This window comes from Vanderwaltozyma polyspora, genomic scaffold (genome assembly GCF_000150035.1).
Source record: "Vanderwaltozyma polyspora DSM 70294 KpolScaffold1028 genomic scaffold, whole genome shotgun sequence".
Lineage (NCBI taxonomy): Eukaryota > Fungi > Ascomycota > Saccharomycetes > Saccharomycetales > Saccharomycetaceae > Vanderwaltozyma > Vanderwaltozyma polyspora.
Genome location: NW_001834687.1, coordinates 102,325 through 119,408, shown reverse-complemented (window position 1 = coordinate 119,408; position 17,084 = coordinate 102,325). Strand labels below are relative to the sequence as shown.

Here is a 17,084-nt window from a genome sequence, read left to right as displayed (position 1 = left end):
CACACGGCGCTATCAACGATAGAATAGTGAGCACTATGAAAAGTTGCGATAGACAACAACGAGACCAAACAGAGGTTACAGACACCAATACATGGTGTTTCCGAAACCATTAGTTTCAAGATACCGACTGATTGGTTCTTATGTATCCTGTACCTCGAACATGAGCAGGACGACAGCAGTCGTTAATGGTGTGGCTGTGACGGTAATTGAAAAGCCATAGGGGAGAGAGCTGTTATGGCAGTATGTTAAAATAATTGAACAGGCCTAGAGTTGTATATAGAGGGAAACAAAGACATATATATAACGAATACATGAACTAGTCGTTGACACTAGGTGAGTCAGCTGAATGAACTCATCAGTGCGTGTGTGTGTTTCCGCATCACGAGACATCTACTTACCCTGCCTTCCCATACGAGTATGCTCACCAACCTTCACCCAATCGCGATTCGACCTGTTGCAGAAGCATTAAGCCTCAAACAAGTTTCTTGACTTCCAGCAGAAACACACATGCCCAAGCGTTCAACATGCAAAGTGCAAAGTGCAACTGCTCACCTAACTTATATCCCAATGCCTTCCTCGTTAACGGTTCCTCCATCCCATTGTTAATTATAGCATCCAACATACCTTACCAAACTAATCACTACCAACGATTACCATTATTACTGAACATTCGGCCCCTATCAAATATCCAAATTGACAAATACCAACCAAGACAAGAAGAACCTTTCGAATACAATTTCGTTAAGAGAACCCTACTTTTAATACATACATGTATATATATACATGTATATGTTTTAGTTTGGTTGTTTTTAATTAATTGTAATTTGTTGCTTCTTTTACAAGGTCTATCAAGTGTGGTATTGTGACAGTTAGTTACAGCTTTGGTACTTTTTTCAAACAATTAACGTCAACTTGGGCTTACTGATATCTGTGAAACTGCCAAATGTCAAGAGCTTCATCCGATTTGCAACGAGCTATAAAGAAAGCTTGTACGGTTGATGAAGAGGCTCCTAAGAGAAAACATGTCAGAGCTTGTATTCTGTATACTTGGGATCATCATTCTTCAAAGGAGTTTTTCCAAATTTTGAAAAATGGCAATTATATGAATGATGAGATTCAATTATTTAAAATGCTTATTTTAATTCATAAGGTTATTCAAGAAGGTCATCCAAGTGCTTTAATTGCCGGTATCAAGAATAGAGAATGGATTAAGTCCATGTACAGGGTCCACGGTGGTTCTTCTCCTTATGCGAAATTGATTGCCAAATATGTAAAGTTTTTAATTATGAAATTGGATTTCCATGCTCACCATAAAGGTTTCAGAAATGGTACTTTCGAGTACCAGGAATACGTCTCTTTGGTCTCGGTTTCTGACTTGGATAGAGGTTATGAGACTATTCTGGAATTGATGGCTTTACAGGACTTGGTAGATGAATTCGCACAATACATCTTCGCCTCCATTGAGAGAGGTTATACCGCGGATTTGAAAGTAGCTGGGTTGGTCCCACTAATTGCAGAATCTTATGGTATTTATAAATTTATCACCTCCATGTTGAGAGCCATTTACACCCAATTGGATGATGAAGGTCTTGTTCAAATGCTTGAAGAAAAAGTAATGGAACAACATTTAAGATTATTCGAATTTTACGCCGATTGTGCCTCTATCAAGTCTTTGTCCTCATTAGTAACTATTCCAAAATTACCAAGGGATCCACCAAGCATGGCTCCAAAACTAGAGTCTGTTACTTCCGCATCAAAAAATTTAGCAAGAGAACCTTCACCTGCTATCTCAAACCAACAAAGGTCAATGACTCCTCAATCGATTAGCAGACAAGCTTCCCAACGTCCACCAGCTTCTTCTTCCGTCACTCCTTTAGCTACTCCTGCAAATGTTCCTGACTTTGCTACTGCTCTTGCCACTGCTCCATTAAAGAGAATGTCTACCGCCAATGCTTTCCCACAAGCAGCTGCAATGACAGGTGGTGCTAACCTTACAGCAGCAGCCACCGGTTTCTTTGTTCCTGTTACTACAGATCTTGCCGCCAACACTGCATACATGAATGCTTCCTTGACAGGTGGTGCTAATGCTACTATGATGAATCCAGTATTAACTGGCGGTGCAAATAATGCCTATATGAACGCAGCTTTAACTGGTGGTGCAAACAATGCTTACATGAACGCAGCTTTAACTGGTGGTGCAAACAATGCTTACATGAACGCAGCTTTAACTGGCGGTGCCAATACAGCTTATATGAATGCATCATTCACTGGTGGGGCTAACACTGCATACACTAATGCTTCCTTGACAGGTGGTGCTAATGCTACTATGATGAACCCAGTATTAACAGGTGGTGCAAATACCAATATGATGAACCCAGTGTTAACAGGTGGTGCGAATAATGCTTATATGAATGCATCGCTAACTGGCGGAGCTAATCCATCTATGATGAACCCAATGTCTACTGGTGGTGCTAATTCTGCGTATATGAATACTAGTTTGAGCGGAGGTGCTAATTTACCATATATGAACCAAACTGGTACTTTGAATAATCCTGCATTAACTGGAACCAACATGGCTCCAACAACTTTTATGACCTCTACAACAACAGGACCAACCACAACATTTATGAATTCCAATAATACAGGTGGTGCCAATTCAGCTTCTATGACTACTCTAGCAAATCAATTTACCAATTCCATGACATTAAATCCTACTGGTTCGATTCAAGCAAGCTTCTCTACACCCTCATTACCATCTATGCAGCAAAATAATAGCAATCAAACTGGTAATTTAGTTCAACAAATCCAAGAAAATCAAGATCTTTTACAAAAATACGATGATCAGTTACAAAAAAATGAAACCGAATTAAATAGATTAAGACAGCAATTGGCTTATAAAGAAACAGATATGAAGAATGTCCAAGATAAATGTGATTCTATCTCTAAACTTTATTCACAACTACGTCAAGAACACTTAAGGATCTTACCTCGTGCACAAAGCTCACCACAACAAACTCTAGATTTTGTATTACAAGCATCAATCAATAACCTACAACTACGTCCAACAAAGGAAGATGTCTCTAAATTTGCAACTGAGTTAGCCACACACATGAATAATTTCATTGTTTCTAACTCGGACTTCAACAACGTTGTATATGCAGCAACAGCTTTCAGTAATGCTATGGCTACACTAGCAGCAACTTCATACTCCCCAGAGATTGCCCAAAGGTGTTCGTATCAAGCTCAACAATATTTAACCCAGCTGACATCCAGCGTTTTATCTCCCCTATCAGTGGAGATAAAGACTGATACAGTAATCAATGCGAATATAGAAATGCAAAGAGCATTACAACAACTTTGAAGCCCCCATTTACTCAGTACAAGAAATACAAATAGAGTTTTGAAATCTCGACCAGACTTGGGGCCTAGCTCAGATTTGAAAAACACAATACAATCTGACTAAACTATAACTAATTAAGAAAATTTGTATAATATATACTCAACCTAATAGTAATGATAATAATTGTATTCTAAATGTAATACAAACAACAGTACCTCATCTCTTCATCTTATATAATACATCACCTAAGTTTCCTCTATTCTACAGGGCCATTTTATCTCTCAGGCAACATTTTCCCCATAACGAAAATTTTTTTAAATGCAATATAATAAAATATATTCATGCATATATAAAAAGACATGGATGGATACAATAAGCATGTACTGAAGTTGACAGGTTAGGAAGAAGAATATAGTGCAAGTGGGATAGGAAGGACGTTGTAGCAATGCCCAGAATCAAGACAAATAGGACAAGAAAGGCCCCTGATGGGTTCGATAAAATCGAAGAAACTCTAAGAGAATTTGAAATACAACTTAAAGAAATTCAAAACAAGAAGACGTCCAAATTAAGTGCCAATTCTAAGGAAAACGAATGGGAGATTATGAGAATCAACAACGAACGGTCTAGATACGTGTATAGTTTATTTTACAAAAGGAAAGCAATCTCCAGGGACCTATATGAATGGTTATTGAAGGAGAAATATGCAGACAAATATCTTATTGCAAAGTGGAAAAGAAAAGGTTATGAAAAATTATGTTGTATCCGTTGCATTCAAACCGATGAAACGATACAGGGCAAAACATGTATATGTAGAGTGCCTAGAATTCAACTCGAGAACGAATCATCTAGACAAGAGAATAAAGTAACATTCCAGCAATGTGTTCACTGTGGCTGTAGCGGTTGTTCAAGCACAGACTGAAAATTTAAAATTAAAAGCTAAAAGGAAAAGTAGAAAACAAGACGAAACAAAACATTAATTAATTGGCATCGAAAAGAACATACCATATTTTCGAAACTGCCTCATTCTATAATCCCAAAATGTCAAAGAAGTAGTTCTTCATCGACAAGTTCTAGCTTCCAATACCTAAAACTTACCTCTCCCTACAATGAATTTACCAACACTATTTTCGTTTCAAGTAAAAACTTCCAATAAAACCACTAGACTACGACCCAGGATAAAAGAAACTGAATTAGTCCCTATCATACTCCCCCTCCAACTATAGATAAATATAACAAATCAAAGAAAGCACTTATCAGACCACTTTAGTATACCAATACCAATACCAATACCGCATTGCATCGTAATGTATCTATTAAGTGCAACGTATCGTATTGCATCGTATTGGTATTGGTATCTGCAACTTTCATGTAACTTCTTATGGTCAGATTAGTGGTGCATGACACGAAACTTCAATGAAATTAATTATTTTTTTCTTTTGGAATTTACGCGTCGCATTTTCGATAATTTCTTTTAATAAAAAAGATGACATTTCGCGTTCCTCTGAAAAGTTTTGACGTGAATTGTATATAAAAAGACATGAATCTAGAGAGATCATTTCAAGTGCCAGTGACAATATATGATGTGGGTAGTTTCTGATCTTGGGTCTGTGTCGAGGTAGCTTTGGTTTGGATTCTGTTTTGCTTTTTTGATCTGATCTGCTTGATTTTTAAATTATTTTTTATTTTTTATTCAGTGGGATTTTCTGATCAGACCTTATATTTTACATAGACAGCTTACTTCTAATTGATTTGATTCCAGTGGAAACGTAAAAAGCAAACTGGCTGGCAAGGTATTAATAAGACGTTTTGCATTGTGAGAAACTTAGGGCACTTCTCTGTTTTTTTGATTTCTATTTCTTTCTTTTTTGCTTTATTTCACTTGGTTTTGTTCTAATTTATCCTGTTTTGTTTCCTTTTTCATTCACTGAATTAAGTGTATCATTACCCCTCCTCCTTTTGGTTCTCCGCTTCCTCAACCACATCACGCCTTGTAGATGAGTGAGGTTATTAATACAGTTGCAGTATTGCAGGAACCTGTCGGTGTTGATCCTTTGATGGATCTGTCAACAAACGTTCAACGCCAACCCGATTCCTCCCCTATTGCAATGGTGAAGAGAAGTTTCAGCGATTTGAACGACGGCGATAGTGTCGATACAAAGGATATCATCACTCCTCCAAATTCAACAATTAGAAATAGTAAAAGTGACAAGAATAAGTCACACCGTCAACCTTTATCTCCAGAGATGTCTTCTCCGATTACTCATTCAAAGACTAAGAAACAGAAAAATGAAAGTAGTACCCGTTCAAATGGTAACTTGACGTTAGATGAATTGATAGAAACTTTTGCTACCAGAAAGTCAAGAGGTGAACTTAATAAAAAACCTCCTTATTCATATGCTACTCTGATCAGTTTGGCAATCTTACAATCAGATGATGGTAAATTAACTTTGTCACAAATTTATAATTGGATTTCTTTACATTTCCCTTACTATAAGCAGAAAGATGCTGGTTGGCAAAATTCTATTAGACATAATTTGTCATTAAATGAAGCCTTTGTGAAAACTGAAAAATCTGGTGATGGTAAAGGCCATTTTTGGGAAGTTCAAGTAGGTTATGAGTCAAGGTTCTTTAAAAATGAAACGCGTTCTCTTGAGAATATTAGAGAAACTTTAAAATCAATTGAACATTTTTTCGAACCTGGCACTGAAGTTTATAACGATAGCGAAGTACCGGAAGATTACAAGAATGGCGAACAAGAACATTATTACGCTTTTAATAATGGTTACGCTCCTTTCGATATCGACGGTGAACAAATTCAGCCTAAACCTCAAGAAATTAGAGGTAACAACGTAACTACGACTCCCGATTATCCTGTCTGTTTGTCTCCATCGGTTGCCATTCATTCTAATTCAACTTTTAGTGCAAATAAGTTCTCTCCTGGAGGTTCTTTGGAAAATAATTCTGATGGGAACTTGGCAATTCCTCAGGGTCATCTTAAAAGATTTCACACAACTTTGGGACTGCCAAGGGTATATGATAAGAATAATTTATTATTCGAAAATTCTGGTAATCCCTTCAATCCAATTTCTTCCGCAAATTTATTGAAATCACCTCAAAATTTCAAAAGATACACTTCTTCATTTAATTCAAGTTTCGAAGAAACCTCACCTTTACCAACTAAAGAACATAATAGAAATTTCTTCGAAGCTCAAGAAGATAATGAATCTATAAATGAAGAAGAATTAGGATCTTCAACATTATTAACAGCATCACAATCAATTGTAACAGATCTTCTGAAAACACCAAAAGTAAAAATATCAGATAATTTAGATAAAACACCAGTTCGTTTTATAACCACTCCTCGTGATGACAGCGCAATACTTAGAAAATGGCAAACACCTTCAAATCTATTCGAAGATTTTTACTGCTCACCATTATTTAAAGGTATGGGTACACCAGTAAAATTTACAAATAATGCAAATAATAATACAAGTAAGATATTATCCCCAGATGGGACACTAACAATGCCACATTTAATGAGAGAGTCAGATAGATCAAAACTTTCAGCAAGTGGATTATTTGGTGTTGATGTGTATTCGGTTTGGAAAAGAGCAACTGAAAATGCTCAAACAAACCCATCAGATGCACATTCTGATGAATATTCGAAATAGTAATTTAAAATAGGTGTTGATCTATGTTAGGTTTTTTTTTATCAATAATAGATTTCATTCAACTACGAAAGTTAGAATGAAATAGGAGAAATTTTTGGGTTTATTTATTATAAATTGGGAGGTTGTATAATTAATTGGGATATACAAGCCATGTATTCTAAAGAACTGGAATAGTATTTGTCATTTTAACAAATCAAATATATCTTCTGAAAATACATGGACAATAAGTAGCGTTGATAATTAAAGTTGAGACATTGTTGGATTTTGTCAAAAAACTATTGTAACAGTATTAAGTAATCTATATATATAATAGATATATAATTGCGTTCAAATAATAATTTCATAAATTAATCGACTACAGGGAGTATAAACCTGTTGGTATTAATGAATAATATCGATATTTGTTTTTTTTATCAATAAATTTGGTTAATATGACACTTCTTGTCTATTGATCTAGAATTTCTACTCGATTTCAATATCCATTGAAAAAAGTTGAAAGGCATCGATTTATAAGAACAACAACAAGATAGAGTTTTACATTTGGTAGAGTTGGTTACTAAACCAGATAAGATTGAAATTCTTATTTATGATGGATGTAAAGGTTAGTGATCCTTCTGATTTTTTAAGCTGTGCTATACCTAATCTTTCTCAATTGGATACGCTATTGAGATGTCACATCTGTAAGGATTTTTTACGTATTCCTGTGTTAACACCTTGTGGGCATACCTTCTGTTCTATATGTATACGTTCATATGTTAATTCTGAGTCTAAATGTCCATTATGTTTGCATGAGGTTAGAGAATCAATGCTTCGAAGTGAGTTTCTCACTAATGAAATTGTAGAATTTTATAAAACTATAAGAAGTGATCTATTAAACAGGTTAGCTAATGATAATGAAGATGGAGATGCTTCAATTATAGAGTTGGAATATAACAGTGATAAGTTAGATGATGAGCTGCAAATAATAGCAACAGGTTCTTCTTCCAAGAACAAGTTTGTTGAACAAAAAGAGGCGAAAAAAGTTGTCAAGAAGACCAGCAATATTCAATCAATGCTTAAATCCCAGAAGCTTGGGAAACAGAAATTTAATGATAAGTTAGCTCAATGTCCTATTTGTTCAGATTTTTTCCCAATCCAACTCTTAGAAAGAACTCATCTTGATGAATGTCTGACAAATCAATCGCTTAAACCAAAAACAAACAATGACATAACTAAGATAGAATTAGACGAACTTCCTGTCGAGATTAGTAAGTCAAAGAGTTCTGAAAGCATTAAATTAAGTGAATCATCAAGGATAAATAAAGAAGCATTGTCAATACTTCCTAGGGAAAGACCTTCATTTATACAAAGATATGAAATGTCATCTGCTAATATCACCAACAATAGGCTACCGAAAGTCAACTTTAATTCAATGTCATTAGGTCAAACTCGACAGAAACTGTCAGCTTTGGGTCTTCCAACAGCTGGAACTAAGCAGGCTATGATAGATCGTTATAATCATTATGAGATTTTATGGAATAGTAATTTCTGTGATTCTTTGGATCCAGTCGATGAATCTGAACTGAAAAGACAATTGGTTAGTTGGGAAGCATCACAGAAGGAAACCCCCATCATCTTCTGTTAATACTATTTCAAATTTGATGAAAAGAGTTAAGAATAGTAATAATAGCACATTAAACTACCATAAATTATTGGAAAGCTTCAAAACAGATCAATTCAATAGGAAAGAATGGATAAAAATGTTCAATAAAGAATTTAAAGAACTTAAGAAGGAAGCAAGGCAGAAGCTATATAAAATAGAATCATCAAAAGAACCAATTTCAGCTAGTGCTGAATCTGATAATTTGATTCTTATTAAAGATAATAATGAAACAAATTTAAGCAAGGAAGATTCATCAATAGATATCAGTCTCACAGATAATGACAGTAACTAGAGCATTTGTATATAAGAATATGTTATAGATATAAACGATTAGCATCAATATTTTTAATTTAAAGTCACTAAATTAATCCGTCTTTATATCATTATATGGATTTAGAAGTAGATAATTGTATAGAATTATCAATTTATCTATATACTATCAATTCTTGTTACATCAATATTACAGACCTTAAGGTTACTATGGAATTCCAAACTTGGTTAACTAAGTTTTCCACTTTGGCGATGCCTCCATTGTTGTATAAATAATACTATAAGATATCGAATTCAGCTAGAGTCATAGATTATTTTATAAAAACTGCGAGTTCTTTAGAATCAACATTTATTGACGATAAAAGAGATAGATACCCAATATATAGATGCTATTACAATGGCAGTTGAGTTATCTGAGAAGTTAAATTTAGATAATCATCTAATTAGAACTAAGAAAGTTCTTTCTATTCAATCTCATGTAGTACATGGATACGTTGGTAATAAAGCATCAACCTTTTCATTGCAATACAAAGGTTGGGATGTAGATGCATTGAATACTGTTCAGTATTCTAATCATCCAGGGTATGGTCAATTTAGTGGGTTTAAAACTGATTCTAAAGATATCAGTAATATTTTCCAACAAGGACTTATATCAGGTTTAGAGATACAATACGATGCTATCATAACTGGTTATATTCCAGATATTAAAAGTTTAGAGTTCTTAGGTGAAGAGATATCTTCATTGCGTGAGATATGTGATACTTTAAAGTGGATTTTAGATCCTGTCTTGGGGGATAATGGGAAGATGTACTTGGCTGAAGGTATCAAGACAACCTACAAGAATATCTTATCTTCTAGCAAGATATATTTAACTACACCCAATCAATTTGAAATGGAAATGCTTACTTCTATGAAGATTAATGACATATCATCGTTACGACAGGCATTTGTAATCTTTCATGAATTATATCCAAGAGTTGAGAATATAGTAGTTACAGGTATTGAAATCAATTATAGAGAAAATGGATACATTACAGCAGCGTGCTATGCTGGAGATGAATTCACTACCACCAACAACACCTCAAATCAATTGCATATTAGTGGATATGTAGTACCAAAGATTCCAGCACAATTCAGTGGCAGCGGTGATCTATTCACATCTTTAATTATGAATGAAATGATAACTAAATCAAATATTGCCTCAACAGATCCTAATGAAACCCTTTCTAGAAAACTAGATATAGCATTAAATCAAACACAAGCAATTTTACAAAGAACTTATAATCATTTCAACAACAGAATAGTCGATGGTGATATCAATAATAATTCAACTTTAAAGATTAATGATTTAAGATTGATTCAATCTAGGGATATCTTATCCAATAACAAATTTGAAAACTTCAAATTCGAACATATAACCATCTGACATCAAAATAATAAACTGATAGATACAGTTTACTTGTATATCATCAACTTGTAGAATTATAAACCAATTAATCAATAACATCTCTTGAAATAATAACATTAAATTAAGTCGATATCCATCTCTTAATTAAGGCCTCCGGAATCAAAACTTCATATTTAAAGTGATTATCAGGGTTTATAACAATACAATCATCATAAATAGTACTAGATAGTAACTAAGAGACACTTGGAAAGGGTTAATACAAGTGATTTGACATTCATAAGTTTATATAAGATGATTTCTAATGATTATACCAAGTTTTCTAGTAAACGGAGGTCGTTAAGGTATAGTAATAGGATACTGTTATTGATGGGAACGATATTATTGATAGTAGTTTACTTTTATTCAGATATATTGGTCGATAAGAGTATTATTATGTTTAGAAATGAAAATAAAGGACAGATGCTGTCAGGATCATTTACTCTGAGGCATATTTATAGACATGGTGTTGATAAAGGTCATCGAACGCAAGAAGTGTTGGATATTACTAAACAAAACGAAGATGCGTTTGGAAGATATTTTAAAAGGGAGTTAGACGAATTCAATGCCAATGCGGTTGGATTGAATACTGATGATCCATTAAGAGAGCTATGGACTTCAGACAAGCAATTTATTACAGATAATCCATTCAATTTTAAATTTGGGCTTAAAGGGAATAAACAAATATTGCATAGGATGGTCGATAGAGATCCAAGTTTTATAGAACCATATTTGGATTTTGCTAGAGAATCTCCAGATATGGCAGCTAAAGTTACTATAGATTGGGTTGAGGGCGGTGAAGTCGTTGTGGTTCCAGATATAACGGATAAAAATACAGTAGTTTCTTTAGCACTTATGTCATCCAATGCTTATGTTAGGTTACCATATACAGATGATTGGAGAAATGTTTCTTTGCCTTGGGATAGCAATGATACTCCTGGTTATGGCTGGGAAAGCAATGGTATTCGTGGGCATGTATTCGTTAATGATTTGGAAAATATAGTTGTAATTTCCATTAAAGGAACCAGTGCCCAAGGTCTGCCTGGATCAGGAGAAGATGAAACTACTGGAAACGATAAATTAAACGATAATCTGTTATTCTCATGCTGTTGTGCCAGAGTAAGTTATCTTTGGACTACTGTCTGCGATTGTTATTTGAAATCTTATACATGTGATGAAACATGTCTTGAACAAGCCATTAAGGAAAAGGACCATTACTATCAAGCTGCAATGGATATATATAAAGATACTTTGAGGCAGTACCCCCATGCTACAATTTGGTTGACAGGACATTCCTTAGGAGGTGCATTAGCAAGTTTAGTAGGACGTACATATGGTTTACCTACAGTAGCTTTTGAATCACCCGGTGAATTACTTGCTGCCAAAAGATTACATTTGCCATTTCCACCTGGCTTACCAAGTTATGATGAAGGTATATGGCATATCGGACATACAGCAGATCCAATTTATATGGGTACATGCAATGGGGCAAGTTCTACATGTTCAATTGCAGGGTACGCGATGGAGACAGGATGCCACTCAGGTAAACAATGTGTGTATGATGTAGTTCGTGATAAAGGCTGGCACGTCAACATGTTAAACCATCGAATCCATACTGTCATTGATGGAATTCTTACCAAATATGACAAAGTAGCAACTTGCCATGAACCAGATCCATGTGTCGATTGTTATAATTGGAACTTCATGCCCCATGGAAAGAAGCCAAAGAAGCAAACGACATCATCATCATCTGAAAAAGTGGATACTAGTACAACTAAATCGATAGATAGAACTACAATTACTACAAGAACCAATGAAAAGAAATGGCATCCTAATCCTAAAGATCCATCCACTACGACAACCGATGACAAGACTCTCATGAGTAGTTGTTTACACCGTAATTGGGTAGGAATTTGTACTGAATACACTACTTTCACCAAAAGACTGATATAATCTCATCGCATCGCATCACATCACATCGTATCTAATCTAATCTAATCTAATCTACTCTTCTCGAAACAGAAGAATATTTTTACCATATTTAGAGAGCAACTGAGTACAGGAAGATGGAAGGGGATTAAAATTATTTAAGAGAACTGGAAACAGTAAAGTGCCTAAGGAACCAGTTAAAGTAAGATGGAGGCTGGAGACATGCCTGTACCAAACAAATAAAAAAAAAAAGAATAAGAATTAACCACTCTCATACTTGACGCATAGAGTTTTCACTCTGTCTATCCATAACCCAAACACAGAGGTACAAATCAATTTTACTTAATTGCATGTATTCATTTTTTTTTTTTTCCATTTTTCGCAAGAGTTATGCAATACAATGTCTGTCTGTTTATGAGCATTACCCTTTTAGCACACCATTACAGAGAGACTTTATGCTTATTCACTCGCAGACGGTTTTCCCACTTTCCCTGTCTGGTTGTCTATCTTTCTTTCGTCACTACTAATGTTTCCAAATACAATACAATACGATACGATACAATACAATACAATACAATACAATACAATACAATATATTATATTATAATAAACAGAGAGAACCTAACATGGAGAGACAACGTAGTAAGACCCAATTCCACTATTCCCAGATGGCTCAGAGGATTCCTACCAATACAGACAGATACCAAAGAAATAATACAAAACTACTCTACTCTTGGCGACAACAGTATCCTCTATCTCAGCTGTAGTTCTACCTGGCCCACACAGTTCAGTTGTTCTGGTCGAGTTTGGGTCTGGTTTGGGTCTAGGTTGTGTCTGGTCCTATTGGTATTTGTAGCCTATATGAAGTCGGGTTTACCCGGATACTTTTTCGATACGAACAACCCAATTTTAAATTATGAACAGCGTGGCCACGGAGGTTTCTGAGGAGAACATACGTGGAAACTTGAAAAATTTTATGTTAATTGACAACACAGCACCTAATAGACCAGTAACTGACCAACAAGTGGAATTAGTGAATAACAATTCGAATTAATTTAATTTAGTTTCGAAAAGTCAGTATACCTGTTATTCGAAAGTTCTAAATGGTTAGTTATATTTAATCCTTTGGATTAGTGGGCATAACTTTTTATTGAAAACTTTCTTCCATTTAGCATTGCAAATAGAAAAGTTTCAATAATAGGATATTTTATCTTTTGAAGCCAACTAGGAAGAAATAACACCAGGAGAGTTATTAGAGTATATTTCTTGATACTTATTTGAGTTAGGATTGCTTTAAGAATATATTCATCCCCTTTTGCAAGAGTACTAACTGATATTTGACAAGTTAATTTGCTTATCTGTGACCAGTAATTTTTCAAAAGATAATACTGCTAATCAAAGAAATAAGGACATACTGATACAATGTGGTTTAAGAACTGTTTGTTTTTGATTTCAACCTTTTTGATGTTGAATCAAATCGTTGCTGGTTTGGACTATGATAAAGTTTATGAACCAAATCCTCCTGTTACTCATCGTGCTTTCATGACTATCAGATATTTCGATAGATCTGCAGGTAAGACTAAAGAACAAGAAATTACGATCGATCTGTATGGTACTGTTGTTCCAAAGACTGTATTTAACTTTGCTTCTCTAGGTAATGGTGTCAAGGCTAGAATTCAAGGTCAAGATCCTGATGATATTAAGGTTTTGGGTTACAAAGGTACTAAATTCACCGAAGTTGTTCCAAATGGTATGATTTTGGGTGGTGACGTTATCCCAGAAATTGGTCCTTTCTCTGTCCATGGTCCTGGTTTCCCAGATGAAAACTTCTTCTTGAAGCACGACAGACCAGGTAGACTTTCTATGGCTAACACCGGTCCAGATTCTAACAACTGTAAGTTCTTCATTTCTACTAAAGTTGAACCTGCTACTGAATTGGACAACCGTAACGTTGTCTTTGGTCAAGTTGTTTCCGGTTTGGAAGGTTTGTTGGACAACGTCCAAAATGTCGAAACTGGTGCTTACCACAGACCTGTCAAGGATGTAGAAATCACTTCTTCCTTGGTCAACGAATTGAAATTAGCTGAACCAGAAGCTCTACACACCGGTTATGTTCAAAGATTAGAAAAATTCAAAGGTGGTGATAAATCTCAAGGTATCACCATGAAGGAAATGTTAAATGAAGGTTCTAAGAAGAAGAAGGTAGTAAAGAAGTCTAAGAAGGCTGGTGGTAAGAAAGCCAAGACCGTCTTTGGTATCCAACCAACTCAAGCTTTATACGCTATCATCGGTTTAGCTGCCGTTTTGGTCTTGATCAAATTGGTCAGAAAACAATTAAAGAACAGATCTAAGAACGTCTCTATCAGAGCTGATTAATCGGATTGAAATTCATTCGAAAAGAAAAAAGATGTTATCACTGGCATAGTCTTTGTTTATACGTGTATGCCACTGTTTATTAATTATCCTTTTTTTTGTTTTATTAAAAGAAAAAATTATCTCTAACTCTCTCAAATGAATTCAATCTTTCATGCTATTCAATATAAATTTGATTGTATTTTTTGTAATTAATGTTAATCCATTCCTATTTCCTACATGGTGAGCTAGAATAAAATACAAACATATATTTAAATAAGCCTTTTATAGTTTTTATACTCAATAGATTTGATGTATTAATTGGTATCGCTCAGAAGTCAACTTTATTCAACAGAATAAAACTTAAACCAGATAATCAAAAGGATACTAACATCTTGCAAATAGTAACCAGTCCATTATCCAAAGTCTTTAACCTCGTTTTATACCTTTTACTTGCTTCATCAATGAGGTATATATTATATATATTTCCATTACCAGAATTTAGCAACCGCAAGTTTATTCAATATCTAATCCATAACAGCCGTTTCGACATTTATCAATCGAAATATTTAAACAATAGATTGTTTGAACTTCAAGACTATAAAATGAAGCATTAGATCATCGACTTGGTTCTATTTTGCTGCTAACTCAAGGTTGTCCAAGGATAGTGAATGTGTAGATTTGAAAGATGAGTTGGTCCTATATTGATTCCGTAGTCATCGTTGCTATTTCATTTTATTTAATACAAGCACCTTATACAAAGGTTGAAGAAAGTTTCTCTATCCAAGCTATACATGATATTTTAACTTATGGTATCTTTGATTTGAGTAAATATGATCATTTCAAGTTTCCTGGTGCTGTGCAGAGGTCTTTTGTTGGTCCTTTAATTATTGCTTATTTGACTAAACCTTTTGTATTCGTTTCAACGATTGCTAATGGTGGTACTAAACCACCAACTGATTTTGAAACACAGCTGTTAGTGAGATGTATCATTGGATTGACTAATGCCATTGCTTTAGTCTATTTAAAGTCCTGTGCTGAAGCTATGTTTAGGGATAAAGAAGAAGAAGATTCGAAACAAAGAAGGACCACCGTTTATATTTCAAACTCTTTGGGTGTATGGTTTATAGTCTTTATCTCTACTGGTTTTCATTTGATGTACTACAGTTCAAGACCATTGCCAAACTTTATCTTGACATTGCCTTTAACCAATGTCGTAATTTCGTGGATTTTGTTAGGTAACTATAAGTGGGCAATTAGTCTATGTGCCTTTGTTTCAGTAATCTTCAGAAGTGAGGTTGGTGCTATGGGTGTTGGATTAGCTTTATTCTCTATCATCTATAGAAAGGTGTCATTGTTTAATGCTGCCAAGTTTGGTTCAATGGGTTTTTTCATTGGTATAGGTATTTCATTATACGTTGATTCATATTTCTGGAAAGAATGGTGTGTTCCTGAAATTGATTCATTTATATTCAATGTAATTAATGGACAGGCATCCAAATGGGGTACAGAACCATATTTTGCATACTTGACTCATTATTTGAGAATGTTATATCTACCACCAACAATTTTGTTTTTAAATTTGTTAGGTTTTAAATTGGCTCCTGATATCCTAAAGGTTATTATTTTATCTGCTTACTTCCATATTTTAGCTCTTTCAATTCAACCACATAAAGAATGGAGATTTATCATATATGCAATTCCTCCAATTACTTTATCAGGTAGTGTTGCTGCTGCTTATTTATGGGAAAATATCAGTATTACTTCTATTCCAAAATTAATATTTATGACTCTATTGCCATTATCACCAGTACTATCATTCTTCGTATCAGTGATGTTCTTATTTGTTTCAAAAATGAACTATCCTGGTGGGGAGGCCTTGGCGACATTTAATTCAATGATTATAAACAATAACATTACAAATGTATCTGTTCATTTGAGTGTTCCTGCTTGTATGACTGGTGTCACATTATTTGGAGAACTAGATAAATCAGTTTATGGAGTAACTTATGATAAATCAGAAACAGTCCAGGAACTAGAGGAACTATGGCCATCGTTTGATTATTTAATCACTACTGAAAAATCACCGTCAATGTTTGTTTTCAATAAAACAGAAGAACATTGGGAACTGGTTGAAACAACAACGATGTTTGGTGGTATCGATCTAAAGTTCATAATCAATACCTTCTCAAGAGAGGGATTATATTTAGCAGATCTTCTAAAGGAATGGTTCATTAACAAAGATAATAGTAAGAATTTCTCTGCATTTATGGCAAATATGATTAAATATGATGATTTCCTTTATACTTATAAAAGAGTACCTCTAAAGGATCAGAATAACAAAATTGAATCATGATCGGTTGCTGAGAAGAAATTATGTTTCAGAAAATATATACTTTATTAAGTAAAATCTTTTATTGATAAATAAGTGCATTT

At 34.4% G+C, this 17,084-nt stretch overlaps 7 protein-coding genes and 1 further gene across 7 annotated transcripts, besides 2 other annotated features; all 8 read left to right on the top strand.

Moving 5' to 3' along the window:
- Window positions 1-943: 943 nt before the first annotated feature.
- Window positions 944-3,361, top strand: SLA2 (Sla2p; the record flags this gene model as incomplete). Its single annotated transcript, XM_001646582.1, has 1 exon — window positions 944-3,361. The coding sequence occupies one exon, from the start codon at window positions 944-946 to the stop codon at window positions 3,359-3,361; it is 2,418 nt and encodes an 805-aa protein (XP_001646632.1).
- A 424-nt stretch (window positions 3,362-3,785) lies between these two features.
- On the top strand, window positions 3,786-4,259 carry BUD31 (U2 snRNP complex subunit BUD31; the record flags this gene model as incomplete). Its single annotated transcript, XM_001646581.1, has 1 exon — window positions 3,786-4,259. One exon carries the CDS (start codon window positions 3,786-3,788, stop codon window positions 4,257-4,259), a length of 474 nt encoding a protein of 157 aa, XP_001646631.1.
- Window positions 4,260-5,334: 1,075 nt separating this feature from the next.
- On the top strand, window positions 5,335-7,011 carry HCM1 (Hcm1p; the record flags this gene model as incomplete). Its single annotated transcript, XM_001646580.1, has 1 exon — window positions 5,335-7,011. One exon carries the CDS (start codon window positions 5,335-5,337, stop codon window positions 7,009-7,011), a length of 1,677 nt encoding a protein of 558 aa, XP_001646630.1.
- A 586-nt stretch (window positions 7,012-7,597) lies between these two features.
- Window positions 7,598-8,632: a sequence feature (similar to hypothetical protein; correction of possible frameshift sequencing error~similar to Saccharomyces cerevisiae RAD18 (YCR066W)).
- Window positions 7,598-8,945, top strand: Kpol_1028p46 (the record flags this gene model as incomplete).
- Window positions 8,634-8,945: a sequence feature (similar to hypothetical protein; correction of possible frameshift sequencing error~similar to Saccharomyces cerevisiae RAD18 (YCR066W)).
- Window positions 8,946-9,320: 375 nt separating this feature from the next.
- On the top strand, window positions 9,321-10,349 carry BUD17 (putative pyridoxal kinase BUD17; the record flags this gene model as incomplete). Its single annotated transcript, XM_001646579.1, has 1 exon — window positions 9,321-10,349. One exon carries the CDS (start codon window positions 9,321-9,323, stop codon window positions 10,347-10,349), a length of 1,029 nt encoding a protein of 342 aa, XP_001646629.1.
- A 273-nt stretch (window positions 10,350-10,622) lies between these two features.
- On the top strand, window positions 10,623-12,320 carry ATG15 (triglyceride lipase ATG15; the record flags this gene model as incomplete). The annotated part of the gene is made up of 1 exon (XM_001646578.1): window positions 10,623-12,320. The coding sequence occupies one exon, from the start codon at window positions 10,623-10,625 to the stop codon at window positions 12,318-12,320; it is 1,698 nt and encodes a 565-aa protein (XP_001646628.1).
- A 1,398-nt stretch (window positions 12,321-13,718) lies between these two features.
- Window positions 13,719-14,672, top strand: CPR4 (peptidylprolyl isomerase family protein CPR4; the record flags this gene model as incomplete). The annotated part of the gene is made up of 1 exon (XM_001646577.1): window positions 13,719-14,672. One exon carries the CDS (start codon window positions 13,719-13,721, stop codon window positions 14,670-14,672), a length of 954 nt encoding a protein of 317 aa, XP_001646627.1.
- Window positions 14,673-15,336: 664 nt separating this feature from the next.
- ALG12 (dolichyl-P-Man:Man(7)GlcNAc(2)-PP-dolichol alpha-1,6-mannosyltransferase) lies at window positions 15,337-17,004 on the top strand (the record flags this gene model as incomplete). Its single annotated transcript, XM_001646576.1, has 1 exon — window positions 15,337-17,004. One exon carries the CDS (start codon window positions 15,337-15,339, stop codon window positions 17,002-17,004), a length of 1,668 nt encoding a protein of 555 aa, XP_001646626.1.
- Window positions 17,005-17,084: the final 80 nt, after the last annotated feature.